At 41.1% G+C, this 19,420-nt stretch overlaps 3 protein-coding genes across 5 annotated transcripts in view; 2 read left to right on the top strand and 1 right to left on the bottom strand.

Annotated features, from left to right (window-relative positions):
* The window catches only part of LOC134227874 (neuropeptide SIFamide receptor), a 580,289-nt gene that overhangs the window by 100,822 nt on the left and 460,047 nt on the right, over nt 1-19,420 (bottom strand). The window lies entirely within an intron of this gene.
* LOC134227873 (tetratricopeptide repeat protein 1-like) overlaps nt 1-19,420 on the top strand; it is a 258,175-nt gene that overhangs the window by 152,367 nt on the left and 86,388 nt on the right. The window contains exon 3 of one of the 3 annotated variants that reach the window (XM_062709571.1): nt 4,179-4,278. The exons of the other annotated variants lie outside the window; for them this stretch is intronic. Within the exon in view, the coding sequence (XP_062565555.1) occupies nt 4,179-4,261 (83 nt within the window). The 3' untranslated portion in view covers nt 4,262-4,278. Of the gene's footprint in view, nt 1-4,178; nt 4,279-19,420 lie in introns of those variants that run through there. 3 annotated transcript variants of the gene reach the window in all.
* LOC134219098 (pupal cuticle protein Edg-84A-like) lies at nt 17,231-18,089 on the top strand. Its single transcript, XM_062697792.1, has 3 exons — nt 17,231-17,258; nt 17,394-17,520; nt 17,592-18,089. Exons 1-3 carry the CDS (start codon nt 17,231-17,233, stop codon nt 17,917-17,919), a joined length of 483 nt encoding a protein of 160 aa, XP_062553776.1. The 3' UTR covers nt 17,920-18,089.

The following is a 19,420-nucleotide window of genomic DNA, read 5'->3' as shown; positions in this document are numbered from 1 at the left end:
TTCTTCTACTTTTCTCTAGTGATTGAAACTTATGTTTACACGCCGGACCAAGTTTTGCGCCGGACCAAGTTATACGATTCTCAAATACCCCTAGAAAAAACATATTTTCTCAAATAACTTATCAATTTTAAGAGATAGAGCTTCGCAATGTTCTACAAAAACGTGTATTTTTATTAGCCAAACAACTTTGTAGAAGGGTGTAAAAGTGCCTGAAACATATAAAAAAAGTTATGCTCAAAAAACTGATTTTAGGGGCCTTCCACGGTAAATGTCACATATCTAGTAAAGTATAAGTCACAGATACATGATTTTTGGCAAAGTGGCCTAAAATACCATCCGCTACAACTTTCTCGAAGACACTAGGCGCATATACGGTTTAGGTGAAAAAGTAAAATTTTTATCTCACTTTTAGGTGGATTAATCATTTCACAGATTTTCTCAAAAAAAGCCCTTTATGATATCTAACGTTTCCTCCAAACAAACTACAGCGAAAAAATCAACAGAAACGATGCTATTAAAAAAGCGCACGAAATCGACAAAAAGCAACACTGTGCATAGTAGGCGAAAATGCGTGTTGTGAACTGCCCATGCGAAATTTCCATACGATTCTTAATTTTAGTTTTCCACGATTTACTCAACCTTACTCGTGGTTTTCGCATGAATAAATATCATATAAACCCGTCGGAAACTATGATGAACGTTTTTGCTGAAAGAATGAAGAAAATCCATCCAGCCGTTTTTGAGTTATGCGGATACGAACACAGACCATTTCATTTTTATTATATACTAGTCGACCCGGCAGACGTTGTCCTGCGTAGTAGGCGTAAATGCCCATGCAAAATTTCCATACAAATCTTAATTTTAGTATTTCACGATTTACTCAACCTTATTCGTAGTTTTCGCATGAGTAAATATCATATAAACCCGTCGGAAACGATAATGAACATATCTGCTGAAGAAATGGAGAAAATCCATCCAGCCGTTTCCACGTTATGCGGATACGAACACAGACCATTTCATTTTTATATATAAGACTAGTTGACCCGGCAGACGTTGTCCTGCATAGTAGGCGAAAATGTGCGATGAACTGCCCATGCAAAATTTCCATACGAATCTTAGTTTTAGTTTTTTCACAATTTACTAACTTTACTCGTAATTTTTGCATTAGGAAATATCATATAAACCCGTCGGAAACTATAACAAATATTTCTGCTGAAGAAATGAAAAAAATCCATCCAGCCGTTTTCGAGTTATGCGGATACGAACACAGACCATTTCATTTTTATATATAAGAAGAAGACTAGTTGACCCGGCAGACGTTGTCCTGCATAGTAGGCGAGAATGTGCATTCCGAACTGCCCATGCAAAGTTCGCATAGGAATCACAATTTTAGTTATTCACGGTTTGCTCAACTTTACTCGTAACCATTTCATTTTTATATATAAGAGAAGAAGACTAGTCGTCCCGGCAGACGTTGTCCTGCATAGTAGGCCAAAATGTGTGTTGTGAACTGCCGAAGCTAATTATCCATATGAATCCTCATTTTAGTTTTTCACAATATACTCAACCCTACTAATAATGTTTGCATGAGGAAATATCATATAAACCCGTCGGAAACTATAATGAACGTTTCAACTGAAGGAATGAAGAAAATTTATCCAGCGTTTTCGAGTTATGTGGATACGAACACAGACCATTTCATTTTTATTATATAGAAGACTAGTCGACCCGGCAGACGTTGCCCTGAATAGTAGGCGAAAAAGCGAAATTTCCATACAAATCTATTTTTTAATTTGTCACGATTTACTTAACCCTACACCCAACCAGAGATTGCAACATTTTATTGCAATCTCGCATTAGTTTCGCGTACAGTTTGTCATAATTTGCGACATATGCACAGATTGTATTAAGTAAACGGCAGGCCCTTGTATTAGGTCTCCGGTCACGAGAAAATAAGAACTGGTTATGTGTTAGTGTCTACATTGAATCTAATTTTACACTCCCCCATCGAGGAGTGAAATGCTGTATACTTCGACAACCTCAGCAAGCATATAAAAAACTGGATCAAAGGCGGGAATTGAACCCGGACCCTCCACACTAAGCACATCTAGACTGACGCGCTAACCATCTGGACTATTTATCAGATGAGGAACGACGCGACCAAAGGCAATCATTATCCACGTTTCATGCTATGCGGATGTGACAAGTGGAAGGGTAATAGGGATAGCAATGAGTGATACGAGTGGAATAAGCATCGTGCATATTTGTGTCCTTTTCCGTTATCAAGCTAAATGGAATCGGAAAGATTGTGTGGGTTAAAGTTTTATTGCTGTACACGATTCATATACTTGTTCTAGGAGGAGTTAACGAGATTCGTTTGGATGTATTGATCGAAACCAAATAAACCGACTTAATGCAATGAGCTGTATTAACAAGTATGACATTCTCTGATCGGATTGAATGCGAGATGTGATACAAAATGCTTAATACAAAGAATGTCATACAGAATTGTTTTGGGTGTACTCATGATTTTCGCTCAAGGAAATATCATATAAACCCGTCGGAAACGATAACGAACATTTTTGCTGAAGAAATGAAGAAAATCCATCGAGCTGTTTTCGAGTTATGCGGATACGAACACAGACCATTTCATTTTTATTATATAGAAGAAGATAGAAAGATGATATTTAATAATTCAATGCTGATTTCACCGGCATTGTGTCTTATATATGATAGATAATCGGAATCGAGCGAGACATACGATTAATTTGGGAAAACTGAGTCGGTAAATTATGAAAACAGATGTAAACATACAGAGAAAACGACAAATGTTGAGCATGGTTTAATTAAGTATGACTTTATTCAAAAGTCGATGTACAGGTAGCTTATAAGCTCAGGAAAATCATTAATAATAATATTAATAAAAGAGCAGCACACGGATACATTATAAGATATCATTTTATATTTGAAGACTCAGTCACCGTAGGAATAAATTTGGTTGAATAATTTAAATTCAATATTCACCAAGATATCATTAAATAGGCTGCCGAACTCTTAAAAAAGTTTATTTTTACTCGCCAAATGGAAATCATCCAATTGTATCCCTTATGGTAACAGATCGTGGAGTTAAACCCAAATTTAATTATGAAATTACGATTTTAAGCTACCTTTTTAATATTAAATCAGAAGTGCTCTACGGGGTTGAAAAGCTGTTTTTATGTTCGGATCTTTAAGATTCACCTTGTACTTTTAGAATTTGACTGTGAATGATTGGATTCAATAATATTACTCTCAATGAAAGACCTCAGACAATATCGAGCTTTAAAACATATTTAAGTTAAAGACATACTAAATTTGAATTATGCCATTCCCAACATTTGTCGTTTTCTGTGTATGTTTACATCTGTTTTCATCATTTGCCGTCTGAGTTTTCCCAAATTAATCGTATGTCTCGCTCGATTTCGATTATCTATCATATATAAGATACGATGCCGGTGAAACATACAAATTAAAGCATCTATTTTGCCCAGCAGCATTGAATTGTTAAATAGCATTGTTCTTAACTCATGGTTTAATTTCAAAACATTGAATGTTTAAGTAGCGGATGTTTATTATTATAAATATAATCGGTACTATCGGTAAAATACATTAATCGTTAATTTACAATGTTATAAAAACTCATATGTGAATATGTACGTTATGTGGAAGATATTGATTTGGAAATGTATTGGAGGTAACCACTTTCCCTTCGATGGGAGTCCCATCGAAGGGAGAGTGGTTACCTCAAATACATTTTCCAAATCAATATCTTCCACATAACGTACATATTCACATGTGAGTTTTTATAACATTGTAAATTAACGTCCAAGTCGGGTGGTTTAATCCCCGGAAATAGGCAATTAACTTTGATTGAACATTAATCGTGTTTATAATAAGACATTTTATAGAAAAAAAATCGATGTACGCTCAATGGTGTCACATCTAACAGATTATTTTCGAATAAATAAACTTTTTAGAAAAAATTTCAACCATTTTATGTGCGCATACATTGAAGGAAGGGATGAATATTGAAATGCATTGTGCACCATGCATGCATGGTCATCTAATCCATACTGTACGCTCAATTTTGAGAGTGACTGTATGTAACTATAAAATGACAACTAATTGAGAATAAATAGTTTCAGATAAACCGAAGTATCCGAATTTTACTACAGTTGCACGTTGGAGGATCTTATCGAAGGTTGCGGAAAAATTAGCATAGATCATGGCGACTTACAGTTCACTGGTTGAAACGTTTGGAATGTATTTGAGTTCGATTTCCACAGAAGGGATAATAGTAAACTTCAGTTAGGTAAATATAATTTTGTTGGCTCCATGCTGGTTTGTCTTATATTAGTTTACAAGAGTTAGGCTCATGTAGTTATATTTATCACACTTAAACGCAAAGATTTGAAGCGCAAAATATTTTATGCAGCTGTGAGCATGCCTGCAAATTAGAAAGCGGGAAAAAATAAGCCCGTATCATGTGTTTGCGAATATGATTAATATACGAATATTTTATAATTAATAGAGCAGTTACCCTACACCCAACGGAAATCAATGGCATGAAAAGTCGTGCCGACAAACACAACTAAATAAAACCTCATACTGGTACCCAATAATACCATATGTTGGCTCGATTAGTTCAATCCTCGCTCGGGAAAATATCAACGCTCGTTTATCAACAACCGCATATCCCGTTGATGCATCGATATGTTACCACACATAAAGCCGATTATGCATACCGGCTTCCGAGCCCCTTCCCCAGGTTGTTGCCTGTCGCCCGAAAGCCCATGGGACACGTGTGCACAGAGCTTGTCACGACATCATGATTTGCCGTGTCCTATCAGGAAGCATCCGGAAACACTTCCCACTTCCCTCGTCGTCACCTGTCGGTCGTTCTCGTCATTGCCGATTGGGATTTATGCACTGTCATCGTTCGTGCTGCGATCCTAATCGTTTCCTTCGACATATTCGAGGTCACCCGGCACGGCAACTGCTACCGTACATACATAGGAGTGAAGTGGCAGTGGATGTCGCTGCCTGTGCTCCGTCAGATGCTTCAGCACTCCGGGCAGGTGTAGGTACGTGCGATGGGGAAGTGTACAGAATCCAGAAATTCAATACTTGAAAGTCATCGTCACCATCTTCACCCTGTTTGCATCCCGGATTGGTCGTACGTTCGTACCTTGTCAACGTGCAGCGTCGGAGAAATGCAAAGCTCCGGTATGTGGTGCACTACTGTAGAATCGTCCGTTTCGTATCGCCGCGCCGATGGATGGGGGACCTGCAATTTAGTGTCACTTTTAATCATTGAAAGATTCTCATGCAAATTCCTGCACGCATAGAACGGAGGTCAATGTTGATGCACCGTTCTTTCCCTAGGAATGCTAATTCTGACGCTCTGCTCTGCAGAGTCATTCCGCATCGTTTCGCACGTTGGGGTTCACCAGTGTTCAAGGTCGAAGGACCCCCTCTAATGGAACCCTTTACTTAATCTCCATGGCGTATTTAGTAGTGATGCTGCATTGGCGGAAAACAGAGTATAAGTCATGTTGTGCATTTTGACATGGACGAGAGTCTGCATTGTAATTTTCGTTGTATTCTGATTTGTGGTAATGGTCGAAGATGGGACCGTCCGTTGCTCAAGGATAAGGCTAGGTTATTTGATTTGATTTGTCACTTTACTACATTTCTTTGAAGTAATATGATTATGTTGATTTCAACCTCTTCAGTGTCTCGTACTTACGACGTACGAGACACTGAAGACGGCCTTACTGTTGAGGTCGAAATACGTATCTGTCAAAGGTACATTCAAATGGTGGAATTAAATGGAATTGTACAAACTCGTCTTAAAGACAAGTTTAAAATTAAAACACGAAACTTAAACTGGGGCTTATAGACTGATTCCGGACTAGTCAAGTTGAATCAATAGGGGCAATGGTCAAATGTACTTTTGAAATCATAGATGTGTTGTTCGAACATGGCTGTTTTAAGAAATTTTTGCATAGCACTGTACGGAATGCATGGGTGAAGTATAATCGGTGCGGCATATTTTAGCATGCATTGCTCACTTCACGAAAATTATCGAAATGCCATGCTTCTTATTAGTGGCATAGATATGACATCGGACAAACCCGTAGAGAGCATTCAATTGCATTCAAAATGCGGTGAACACAGCTGTTCACCGGACCAACGTTGGTGGCAAATTAATCAACGAAACTACAATTGAGACTATTTCTAAGCAATGGACGCTAAAATCACCCATGCAAGAAAAAGGTGTTGATTAGCTGCAGGGGTTTCTGTTTGCCATACGGAGGTAATTTCAGCCTATGTACGACGGCTGCAGCCTGGGCGCTTCCAAACCCTCAAACGAAACTAAGTTCGTGTGCACCTTTCTCAAACAATGTTTTATGAACAATAAAACCTTCTTCTAAATAAGCTCTAAAATAAATTTCTTTGACTTTGTAAAAATAGCTAATCAAAATTACACATTACATGTGGCATTAGTTAAGTGGCAGCTAATTCTCACTGTTGGGTCCTGACCACCGATAGGGGCATAGGGCCAACGTAAAAGATCTCCATCCTGGACAGCTGCTCGCTTCAGCCTTTACTTGGGCTCAGGTTGCTACACATTAATCGGGTTCAGCGGCGAGAGGAGACTCTCGGATGGCTTATCAACATATACCGACTAGAAGATCTAGCTGCGAAGAGATCGTTTGTTGAAGAACTTGGAACTGGGGTAGTGGATGTTCCGAAAGGTGGCAGCGTAGAAGAGAAGTGGGCGACGAAGAATGCTTTCATCGATACCGGCGATAACAACTCGGGAAGCAAAGATTGAGGAACAGAAAGAAGCAGAGGGATCACTGGCGGAGCCAGCTATTGTTATTTGGTGGGGCACCACTTGGCGCAAGAACAAGAGTCTATGAAAACAATAGTGTGATTGCATCGTGTGGTGTCCCACCTCTGTCTCCGCCAGTGAGAGGATAAAAGCACAGAGTCCCGTCAACGGTATGTAGGTACCTCTGTGAGTGGAAATCGTGCGCTGCGTAAACAGGACAAGCGGGCGTGGCTTGTTTTCTTGGCCGATGTAGGAAGGATGGCTGCAGCAGAGATCATTGCATCAGTTACTCACTGACAAAAGCAGATGAAACGATCTGTATTTGGTCAGCCCACCTCGCTCGATGCGCTCCATATGTCTTCTTGTACCTGTCGGATCGGAAGCACACATCATCTTTACAGGGATGCTGTCCGGCATTCTTGCAATATGGTCTGCGTATCGTACTGCTTCCGGTTTTAGCTACCCTCTGGATACTGGGTTCGCCGTAGAGCTGGGCGAGCTCGTGGTTCACTCCGTCTTCTTGCACACCGCCAAAGATGGTCCTAAGCACCAATTCCGAGTGGCTGCAAGTCCTCCTCGAGCATGGTCCAAGTTTCATATCCGTAGAGAACTACCGGTCTTATCAGCGTCTTGTACATGATACATTTGGTGTGCGTTTGAATCTTTTTTGACTGCAGTTTCTTCTGGAGCCGTAGTAGGCCCGACTACTAGAGAAGATGAGCCTCCGTATTTCACGACTAATATTATTATCAGCCGTTAGCAAGGATCCAAGGTAGACGATTTCATCGACAACCTCCAAAGTATCCCCGTCTATCGGAGAAAGGAGCTTTGACTGATCCAATTCGGATAGTCGCTGATGTGAGGCAAGGATGCATTTCATCTTCTCTGATACTCCTCAGTTTTTTTGTATGAACCGAAACGCACGGCCTGATCCCCTTCCTTGCCCTTTATTGTTACGTAAATTGTTAACAACCCTTAAATTTGATTCGTATTGGATTCGAATTTGGAAAAGGTTGATCTTAATTAATTACCTTAAAGATAGCTCAAACCTTTGTAGGGGTATGTGGCGGGACCATCATCATCATCATTGGATTCGAATGGATTTAGATTGATATGGATTGGATATGAAATGAATTTGGATTAGATTGGAATTGGATTTGGATTGAATTTGGATTGGATTTATACTGAATTGGCTTTGATTCGATTTGGATTGGAATAAGATTGAATTTGACTTCAATAGGATTTGGACTGGATTTGGATTGGACTTGGTTTCAAATTAGATTTAGATTGGATTTTGTTGGAATTTGGATTGGATTTGTTTTTTGTTAGATTTAGATTGTATTTGAATTGGCTTGTAACTTACTGGGGCCAGGGCCGTGTTACTCCCAGCACTGGTGAGACCCCCTTTAACAAGCCTCAGGGTCGGCTCTACGCTCGTGACACTCCGCGATAGAAAAATACTTGAGTTGTCTCATGAAAAACTCCCACTTTATTCCGTGTGCACTTTATTTTTCCCCTTGACGTCCTACTTCCTTCCTCTATTCTTGCGTCCGTCCTCAAACACCGGACGACGCTTACCACTTTCTTACCTCTACCTCCTACCTTTCTCTTCTTTACTTCCTCACTTCTATTTCTTTTTCGTTCTTCGGGGCTCCGCGCACTGCTACTCCGCTACCTGTCGACTCTCTGCGATTCGCTTCGGTTACAGCGTGATTCGGCGGTATGCAGTCTCTTGTGAACCCTCTGCTTATGCCATGTGCTACTCGAGTATGGTAACGGACTCGAGGCTTCAGCAGTCCGTAGACTAGCTGCAAAAACCTGAGTTTTTGGCGCACTAGGTCGACACACACCACTAAAGCAGGTATCGGGTTGTGTAACGGCTTTCCCAGAATGGCGTTTATGGGAAACCGCGATGGGGTTTTATAATAAAAATCGCGAGGCACCATGGGGAACACAAAATGGCGATCAGCAAATATATTTGGAGTAAGGCCTAACTTGGGGATTCGTCGCCGTTTATGAACAGTAATAGAATTAACTGGATGTCCAGTCTTTCACTCTTAACTCCTTTTAATTTTCTCTTCTACAAAGTTCTTCAATTTTCCAAATTCTTTAACTCTTATGTGCTAACTCAGTAACTTTTTCTGCCTCTCAAATCAACCTTTGCTTTCGACAATCACCAGGATAAGATTTGTCGTTCTTGTGACTGTTGACCCCAAGCCTCTGGCCGTTGACCTGTTGTCGCCCATTCCGCCACATGCTGGACCACCCAGTTCGCCACCCCCATGGCCGCCCATTCGATGTCTTTGGTTTCGATCGGATTCGATTGTATTGGATTTGGATTTGATTTGGATTGGATTTTATTTGGATTAGATTTGGATAAGAATTGGAATTGGATGGGTTTTGTATCGAAATTGGTTTGGATGTGAATTGGTTTTGGACTAGATTGGGATTGGATTCAGAATGGCTTTGGATTGGATTTAGATTGGATTTGGTTAGGTATAGGATTTGAATTGGTTTTATTTTGGATTTAGATTGGGTTTGGTTTGGAATTGGATTGGTTTTGTATTGAATTGGTTTGAATTCGATTTAAATTGGATTAGATTTGGATTAGATTCAGATTGGTTTTGGGTTGGATTTAGATTGAATTTTGATTGGAATTGGATTGGTTTTAGATTGGTTTGGTTAGCTATAGGATTTGAATTGGTTTTATTTTGGATTTAGATTGGGTTTGGTTTGGAATTGGATTGGTTTTGTATTGAATTGGATTTGAATTCGATTTAAATTGGATTAGATTTGGATTAGATTCAGATTGGCTTTGGGTTGGATTTGATTGAATTTTGATTGAATTGGATTGGTTTTGGATTGTATTCTGATTGGATTTGGTTTGGGATTAGAATGGTTTTGTATTGAATTTGAATTGGATTTGGATTGGATCTGGATTAGGATTGGATTTTGTCTGGAACTGGATATATATTGCATTTGGATAGGAGTGGATTTGATTTGGAATTGGATTGGTTTTGTATAAAATCTATATAGGATTTGGGTTAGATTTGAATTGGATCTGGATTGGATTTGGATTAAATTTAGGTTGATTGATTAGTATTTGGACTGGTTTTAGATTCGTTTTATATAGGATTTAGATTGATTTGGTTTCTGATTGATAGGATTTGAATTGATTGGGATTTAAATTGGAATTAGATTTTGATTGGATTTGGATTTGATTTCAATTAGATCAGGATTGGTTTCAGATTGGCTCTGGAATGGATTTGTATTGAATTTGGATTGGATTTAAAATGGATTGAGTTGGATTTGAAACGGATTTAGATTGGATTATATTAGTATTTTGAACCGTTACTGTTGCTATCGTTGTGTATGACTCTGATGACCGCAACCGATGTTGAAACTGTTACTGACGCAAACTGGAACAAATAAGAAGCACCTGCCGCGAAGCCAGTCTAAGACTCCGGTGCACAGTATTGTTTTTTTGCCGATTCCGTGCGCTTTTTGATAGAAAATCGTTGCTGCTGATTTTTTACTGTTGTTTGTTTGGAGAAGATATTAGATATGAAAAGGCCTTTTTTAGAAAATCTGTAAAATGATTTAATCACCTAAAAGTGAGATAAAATTTTGCTTATCCATCGAAACCAAAGTTACGAGCCTAGTGTCTTCAGGAAAGTTGTAGCAGATGGTATTTGCCACTTTGCCAAAGACAATCTCATACCTATGACTTATATAGTACGAGATATGTGACATTTTCTGTGGAGTGTCCTTAAATCAGTTTTTTGAGCATAACTTTTTTTCTATGTTTCAGGCGCTTTTACCACCTTCTACAAAGTTGTTTGGCTAACAAAAATACACGTTTTTGTAGAATATTGCGAAGCTTATCTTAAAATAGAAAAGTTATATGAGAATTTTTTTTTTCTAGGCGTGTTTTAGAATCGTGTAACTTGTTCCGGCGCAAAATGGCGCACACAAATTTTTAGTACACTGAAACTGCTATATGTTTACTCTTATCTTGTGGTTGAAGCATGATCGGTATGCTTCGTTCAGTTGTGTTGCTCCTTACATGAACGCTTTGGTGAGTGTAAAGAAAGTTTAGGGTCCGTTGCTTGCACTCGGACCAAGAAGCTTAGGACGCTAGTTCGAATCTAGGTTATCAAATTTTATTGTAAATATTAGTGTACATGTAGTTAGGTTATCAAATTAAAAAAACACTAGCGCCTCCTGAAGGCGTCATGATACATTATATTTAAAAATTAACAACATAATAATAATAATAATAATAATTAAAATCGAAGTTGATGGCCAAGCCGACCGATCACTGCATTTAAAAATAATTGTAGAACAAAAATGTTTAAATAAAGAAGAATTTTACTACTACTACTACTACGCGCGCGAGCCATTTCGTTCGAGATGTCGCGAAAAGCAGATCGTAGTCCCACCATCGCTTCGGCGACTGCTACCGGAAATTTTATTCTCATCGATGGTGTGGTTCATGCGGTCGTTCACGCTCAGTTAATTTCTTGTCTGAAGTACTAACGATTGGCTACCATCAGAGAAAGTAGCTCTTAAGTCACAACTTGAGGCGAGTTGAATTTTGTTCAAAGTAAAACTTCATTGCTTGGTGATGGCAGATTGTTTTCCATCGGTCAGATTGTTTTCCATCGGTAGCAGAATCACGAGCGCGCGTTATAGAAAGACGCTGCCGAACATTATTCGCGTGGATGGCTATAATCAAGTAAAATTTCCCCTCAAGATTAAAATTCTAGTAGGTAGCCTGCTACTTGTTTAAGTTTTTTTCATCCATGCGAATACATATTTGCAGCTTCTCCTTCTGACGCGCGCTCGGACCGGCACTAATGCTATGATTCTGCTACCGATACCAAACAATTATGCTTTGTTCTATGAAAAAGTTCTCTTATATCAACTTTCTCAATCACTGAATCATTGTTCAAAATTAAGTCCACAGCAAGAAGAGTGGTTAAGTGCTGGACAAACATCATATAATTAGGCTCAGAATCACGCTAGAATATTTCACTGAAAAATTTTCTAGTTCCTAGCGTTGCACTATAGACAAATATTTCAACTTAACCTTCCTCTCAAACATAACATAACACGATTCATTCCCACTTATGTGCCTCACCACCAACTACTGGACTGCGCGACAACCATCCGATGATTCGGCTCTACGCACGCCGTTAATTGCCAGATCCAAAAATGCTGCTTGTAACACGGATGTAAAGATTTCGCTGGGACCGCTTCTGGACGCCTTGGTCCTTTCCATGAAATCCAGAATGAAAATGACGCGCGCACGCGAAACAGGGGCTTTTATACACAGGAAACGAAGCGTGGATCAAAAGGCCCGTACCTTACAATCTGATGTCCGTGATGAGGATTTATGAACGGAATTGAATTTTTCACCCGGCGGAAAGGAATAACATTTTCAATAGTTTAACGTTAAAATCAATAGTATCAATAGAATTGGCAAATTGCTGGAGAGCTTCCGAATCTTACTTACTTGATACTTGATGGGCTGGCTCTTCGATGAACCTACGCCGAATGGAGTATCCTTCTCCTGGACTCGATCCTGGGCCAATCGCTTCCAGTCGCCCTGAACATTAGAGCGCCTGGGTCTTCTTCAACTGCAACAAGCCATCGTGTACGCGGCCTTCCACGAAGCCTGCGGCCTCTTCCGGTTCTCTACTAAATATTATCTTCGCTTGTCGTTCTTCCGGCATACGAACAACGTGACCAGCCCACCGTAGTCTGCCGTGTTGATAAGCTCATTAATATCCAGCCCTATACACCTGGTACAATTCGTGATTCATGCGACGCCGCCAGATACCTTCTCTTTACCGCCGAGTATTGTCCGCAGCACCTTACTCAAACACTCGAGAGCTCTCCGATCAGCCTCCTTTAACGTCCATGTCTGTGGCCGTATAAAAACCGGAAGAATCAGAGTAGTATAAAGCGCGAGTTTTGTTTTCGTTTGCGACTACGGGACTTAAGCTGGTTACGAAGTCCGTAAACAGCCCTATTGCAGCTGCAATACGCCTTTTCACCTCGCGGGTAACATCATTATCGCACGTCACTTATGTTCCAAGATACACAAATTCTTCTACCACTTCAAATTTTTCACCATCCAGCACTTTCGCTACCACTAATGAACCCACGTTGATTGCCAGCGACCATGTACTTCGTTTTGCTGGTATTGATCTGAGTCCAATCCTCGCTGTCTCCTCTTAAAAGCGCAAAAGCCTCTTCCACGGCACGACGATCAATTCCGATAATATCGATATCATCCCAAATCCCAGGAGCATATGCGATTTTGTGATAATGGTACCGCTTCTTTGCACACCAGCTCTAATCGCTCCCTCGAGCGCTATATTGAACAGTAGGTTCGAGAGTGCATCACCCTGCTTTAATCCATCTAAGGTAACAAATGACGTCGAAATTTCATCCGCAACCCTTACACTTGATTTCGATCGTCCAACGTTATGAATCAGCCGTATCAGTTTCGCGGAAAACCATGTTCAAGCATAATTTGCCATAATTCATTCTTTCACTGAATCGTACGCCGCCTTGAAATCAATAAACAGATGATGTGTCTGCAAGTTGTACTCCCGGAATTTATCAAGGATTTGTCTCAGGGTAACATTTGATCCGTCGTTGATCGCCCTCACGAAAACCTGCTTGTATTCGCCGACGAAGGACTCTTCAAGCGTCTCAATCTGTTGAACAGAATACGGGACATAATTTTGTACGCCGAATTAAGGAGGGTTATTCTCTAATTGGCGCACTCCAGTCTTGCCCTTTCTTAAAGAGAGGGCAAATGAGGCTTCAACCAGCTAGCAGGCATTTCCTCATCTTCCCATATTTTCGACATAATATGGTGCAGAACTCGTGCTGCTCACTGCCATGTTTGAGAAGTTCAGCCGAGCTGGTCCTTCCCAGCCTTTTGTTTTCAGCTCTTTGACAGCTTTTTAACCTCATCTAGTGTGGTGACTCCACAGCTTGTCCATCGTCACTAATATCTAGTCTGTTCTCCGATGCACCGTCACTTCCTCCATTCAACAAAGTCTCGAAGTGTTGCTTCCACCTGGCAGCCATTCAGTTTTATCTGTCAGCAAATTCCTTGTTGGTCGTTGCACATGACGGAGATGGCGCTGTCTTTCTCTGCACGCCATTGACAGACTCATAAAACCTCCATATCGTTCTGCTCCATTTTTCCTGCGCCTCACTAATCACTTGTTCTTCGTACTCTTTTTCTTCCTGCGTGGGTTCGTTTTCGGCTGCTCTTGCTCCTTGCTCCGATCTCTTTCGATCGGGTACCTGCACATCCGGCTTCTGGCAACGTTCTTCTCGCCTGTCACTCTCGCACTCCCATCGAACCAGCCCGTCCTGGGTCGCCTCTGTAGATGCCTACCACTTCTCGTGCTGTTGTGCTCACCGCTCCATGGATCGACTCCATAGATCGTTGATGTTGTCGCTAACGTTGATTGCACTTATCCGTTCGTCGAGCTTCTGGCGTACTCAGCCGATGCTCCTTCCGCCGACAATCGCTGGATATTGTAACGCATCGTTCGCTGTGATCTTTCGTTCGATACAGTTGACAACCGTGATCGAATTTTACTGACAACGAGGTAGTGATCAGAGTCAATGTTCGGTCTGAATGTCCGCACATCGATAACATCCGAGATAGCGCCCATCCACCAGAACATGGTCTATCTGGTTGCAATTTCACCATTTGGGTGTCTCCAGGTGCCTTTCGGATGTTCTTTCGTGCAAGGGTGCTACTGATGGCCATCCCTCTGGCAGCAGCAAATTTACTAGCCGTAGGCCGTTGTCGTGTGGCGGGTGAAGGCTCTCCCTACCGATTATGGGAATCCTCTCTACCGACCTGAGCGTTAGCGTCTCCGATAACAATTTTCACGTCATGCTTTGGGCACTCTCCAGGCTTTATCAAGACATTCATAAAACGTGTCCTTCACGTCTCGGATTTATCGTTTGTCGGTGCGTACACGTTGATTAGGCTGTAATTGAAATTTGCCCGTATCCTCAACACAGATTCGTTCGCTGGGTTTCCACCGCATCACTCGCTTCTTCTGCTTGCCCATCACTACGAAACCAACTTCCGAATCTATTGAAGCAAATCTCGAAAATCCATCGAAAGATAAAGACGCTATAGCGTTTGAAATCTACCCTAATTTCGTGACGGTCTCGAATTTGGAAATTTCGGTTTTACACCTGTATCTGAGTCTTCCCCTTAGACGTGAGTTACGTCAAAATTGAGTGTTACCTACTACAGATCTACTCATTTTCTTTGTATCGAGCTAACAATAGCCGAAATCGGATGCAAGACTGCGAAAATACGATCAAAAACTTTTGCCTATATTTTTCGAGGGTGAACCCAAACTTTTAACCGGGAATGTATCTAGCGGCTTTACTGAAAATGAGCATTTGCATCAAGGGCTTACGGTGACTGACTATTTGCTACCGCCATCGGGGGTGACAATTTGTCTTGGGGTGATAATGGGTCATCGCTCTCCCCGGCAGTCTGGAGGTCGTACAGCAAAATCGTTCAAAAAGGTCTCTTATATTTTAGTCGTCTTGCCCGCAAATACAGTCAACCTATTCTACAAGCATTCTAAATAGTTTAACCCCCATTTGACCCCCCGACGACGGTACATTCAAATTGTTAGTAGAACAATAATTGGTTAGAGAATAATGTCCAATAATGAATTGCAATCAGTGTTGATTGCAAATTTTTCTTCTTTCCTTAAAATGATATTCAAATCCAGAACATTGACTCTAAACCTGACCACAAGTTGCTTCTCTTGATTCAGAGTTGAATTTCATCGCCAAGTAAGTCCAGTAGTAAGTAGGCTTCAAATCGCAATAGTTCCACTCAAAGTTGATTTTATTCTTAATCCGAATAGGTTCGATCCGATTACAACAAAGCAAATGTTGTCCTGCATAGTAAGAAAAAATGCACGTGTTGTAAAAATGGTATAAAATCATTACAAAAGAGCAAACAATAAAAATTTGGGGGTTGTAATCTACATGCCACCGAATATTGACTAATAATCCTTTTAAGCCCCAAACACAATCCAGTGGAACGGCGACGGAAACGGCAGGATGTGACAGTTGGCCCACATATTTTTGGTCAAATCTTGCCGATTCCTTCCGGATTAATTGTCAAATCCTGTCGTTTCCATCACCGTTCTGCTGTATTTCGTAGCAGTCTTCACTTCTTTTAGATGAGATTCAAATTGTTCTCTATATGTAAGATATTGCACATTAAAAAATTCAATAAAGATTTCGCCAAGAGCGCTGGGAATCTACGCAACGGCTATGACAATCACTATTGTGTATAATTAAAAGCTATACTATTTTATTACACTGAATCAATTTTGCAAAAGACATGTAGTGAAAGCCCGTTGCTTGTAAACTGTTGAGTTCCTAAATTTTGACAAAATATGGTGACAGGTAGAGTTTGATTCAATTTAAAAGTTTTGAAGCAACCAAATGTAAAAAATGCACTAAGAACAGTGAAATTCAATAAAATTTAGCATGAAAACATTCAACAGATCAATAATTAAGTACACCCAGAAGAAACACGATATTGTAAGGAAGGTTATTTTGCGAATAATATCACTTATCACATGACAGGACACTAAACACCATAACACGCGCATCCGTCCTCCGCCGAGAGTCATTTCTGACTAATTGAAACCACAATCATAACAGAGCGACGACGCGCCTCATCGTTAAGGGTTAAGCGCCTCGCCGCACGCCAACCAGCCAGACGCTGCTTATCGTATAGACCACAAGCAAGCACTCGCTCGCAGAAGAAACCTGATCCGGTCGGTCAAAAATTGCGCGGTTTCGTTCACTCTCGTTCTCGGCTCAAAGTGTCGCTCGGTGCGATCCTACATATTATCCGTTTCTCTTCTGAGGCTGCTGTCGCTAATTCATGTCGCATGCCTGCGTGCGCGAAGTCATGATATTGATGGGGTGGGTTTGCGGAATGCAAAGGGGAGGTTCAAGTCAACATTTTTTTTCCGAACGCCTCTCGAGGACCTCCACCGTTTAGTCTAGTTGATTGTTCGATATGTTTGGATAGATACCCTTGCCTAGGAGAGGCTCGACCCCGAGAGCCTTAACGAGAGAACGAGAGAGATTCAATTCCTTATAGTCGTGTGATCACGGGCACTTGGTTATGGTTATTTTTCACTATAAAAGCTTCCTGTCCCAGCCTCAAATCGTCAGTCAACTCGCATTTAGCAAAGTAGTCTCAACTAAGTCAACTTTTGTTATCCAGTTAACAAAACAACCCAAACTACCAAAATGTACAAGCTGGTGCGTATTATCTCTAGTGCCTCAACGGGAATGGGATGATCTTCAGTGAAAATTTTGAAAGTGCTAGTGATCCAATGGACTGATGAAAACTCATAATGATTGGGTAGTGATTAGAAACAGGAATCTGATTATCTTTAGACCCTCGTTACAGTTCGTTTTCTCGTGCCTGATCGCCGCTGTCGCCGCCCCAGCTCCAGGAGTCGTCCTTGCCTCTCCAGTAGTCCACGCTCCAGTTTGCACTGTCCACGCTGCTCCAGTTGCCTCAGCCACTCTTCCAGGTAAGTGTCTCGAAAGATTCGTGGCTAGCGTAAACATACCTCACGGTCGATTACCTTGCTCTTCCCCACAGCCACGTTGTGCACCACGCTCCAGTCGTCAAGCATGCCGTCGTTGCCCACGCTTCTCCAGTAGTTGCCGTGCACCACGCTCCAGTTTTGACCAAGACCGTCGTTGCTTCCCCAGTTGTCCACGCCGTCCACACTCCAGTCGTCCACCACACCCCAGTCCTGGCCAAGACTGTCGTTGCTGCCCCAGTTGTCCATGCCGTGCACACCCCAGTCCTCAAGAGCGTCGTCGTTCACCACCTCCATCCCCAAAACAAAACCCCCAAAAACCTGAGAAACAGAACAAAGACTAGCAACGAATACTCCCCCTGGGAAACCGAATCAGTGCCCTAAGCCACAACAAATAGATTTGTACATAGAAGAATGCCAAGTATCTGTAACTGCAGTTTACCTTGTGAAAAACAGTTTGAGCTCATTAGAACAATGCGAGTTGTACATCAAAGATATGCCAAGAATGAAAACAACCATTAAAATACACGCAACTTTGTTGAAAAGTTTAACAATTGTGTTTGATTAATATCCAACTATTTCTGCTTAGACCATGATGAAATTGAACCGCAATCATACAAAGTTTGAAAGAAACTAAACCTAACGTATCTTGAAGCCATTTCACAGGTTACCAAATGCCTCTTTGAACTAACATAAATGATGTACAGTTGAGATAAATATTTGTTATCTAACAAATGTTATAGATCTTAACATGACGACCGTTGCTCTCAATGGTTTATTAATTTTGAACCGGGTGACAGATAAACAAAGCAGTGACAATGTGCAACGTTTTGTTAAGACCTGTTTAGGCTACTGTATACGCTTATCAATTGTTGTTTGTAATTGTCCCTAAAAAATAAGCAAATGATCCTCCCTGTGATCGAATACGGTATGCCTCTATGGGCCAAAACCCATCACCTCAACCTTCACCTGTCGATAATAAGTTCTTGAGGAACATTCCAGGACAAGAATATCCGAAGTTCACCGTCTGGCAGAGATAAAAAAAAACACTTTACGAGCAATTTGGTGAAGATAACGATTTGTTTAGCATTCGTTGCCGGACATTCGACCAGCAAAACGGTCGGTAGCGACCTCAGCAGCTACTAATCGACCACAGTGATGTGATCGGTGCGATATCAGTAGCGTTCATCTGCGGTGAATCCTGCATAACATTTGTTTGCATTGGTGTCGTTAGCAGAGATAGATGGTGGATTCGAGCAACTGCTGCAAAAGATGGCGATTCCAGCAAAAATCCATTTTACAATTCCGGATCATAATACCTGGTTTGGTTTGGGTTTGAATGATAAACGGCCTCTTTTCCATACCAATGAAAGGAGTGCTTTAATGAGCATTATGCAACTCAAATGGGTTGCATAATACCCATTATAGCACTCATTTGGGTGCTATAATGGAAAACCAGCCCTCCTGGGCCCTCCTTAGCCGTGCGGTAAGACGCGCTGCTACAAAGCAAGATCATGCTGAGGGTGGCTGGGTTCGATTCCCGGTGCCAGTCTAGGCAATTTTCGGATTGAATGTCTGACTTCCCTGGCATAAAAGTATCATCGTGCTAGCCTCGATATACGAATGCAAAAATGTTAACCTGGCTTAGAAACCTCGCAGTTAATAACTGTGGAAGTGCTTAATGAACACTAAGCTGCGAGGCGGCTCTGTCCCAGTGTGGGGATGTAATGCCAATAAGAAGAAGAAGAATGGAAAACCAGCATTACAACAGTAGTTACATGATTACATTTTGCTCAATTAGCTTGGGTAAGTGTTCAAATAGTGTACTCTATGCGTCGCGTAACAAGTGACATTGTTTGATGGACATAACATAAGCATTTTCTAA

The sequence above is a fragment of the Armigeres subalbatus genome, chromosome 3, assembly GCF_024139115.2.
Source record: "Armigeres subalbatus isolate Guangzhou_Male chromosome 3, GZ_Asu_2, whole genome shotgun sequence".
In the NCBI taxonomy this organism is placed as follows: domain Eukaryota; kingdom Metazoa; phylum Arthropoda; class Insecta; order Diptera; family Culicidae; genus Armigeres; species Armigeres subalbatus.
Note: the sequence above shows the minus strand (reverse complement) of the source record. Positions and strands in the feature narration are given on the sequence as shown.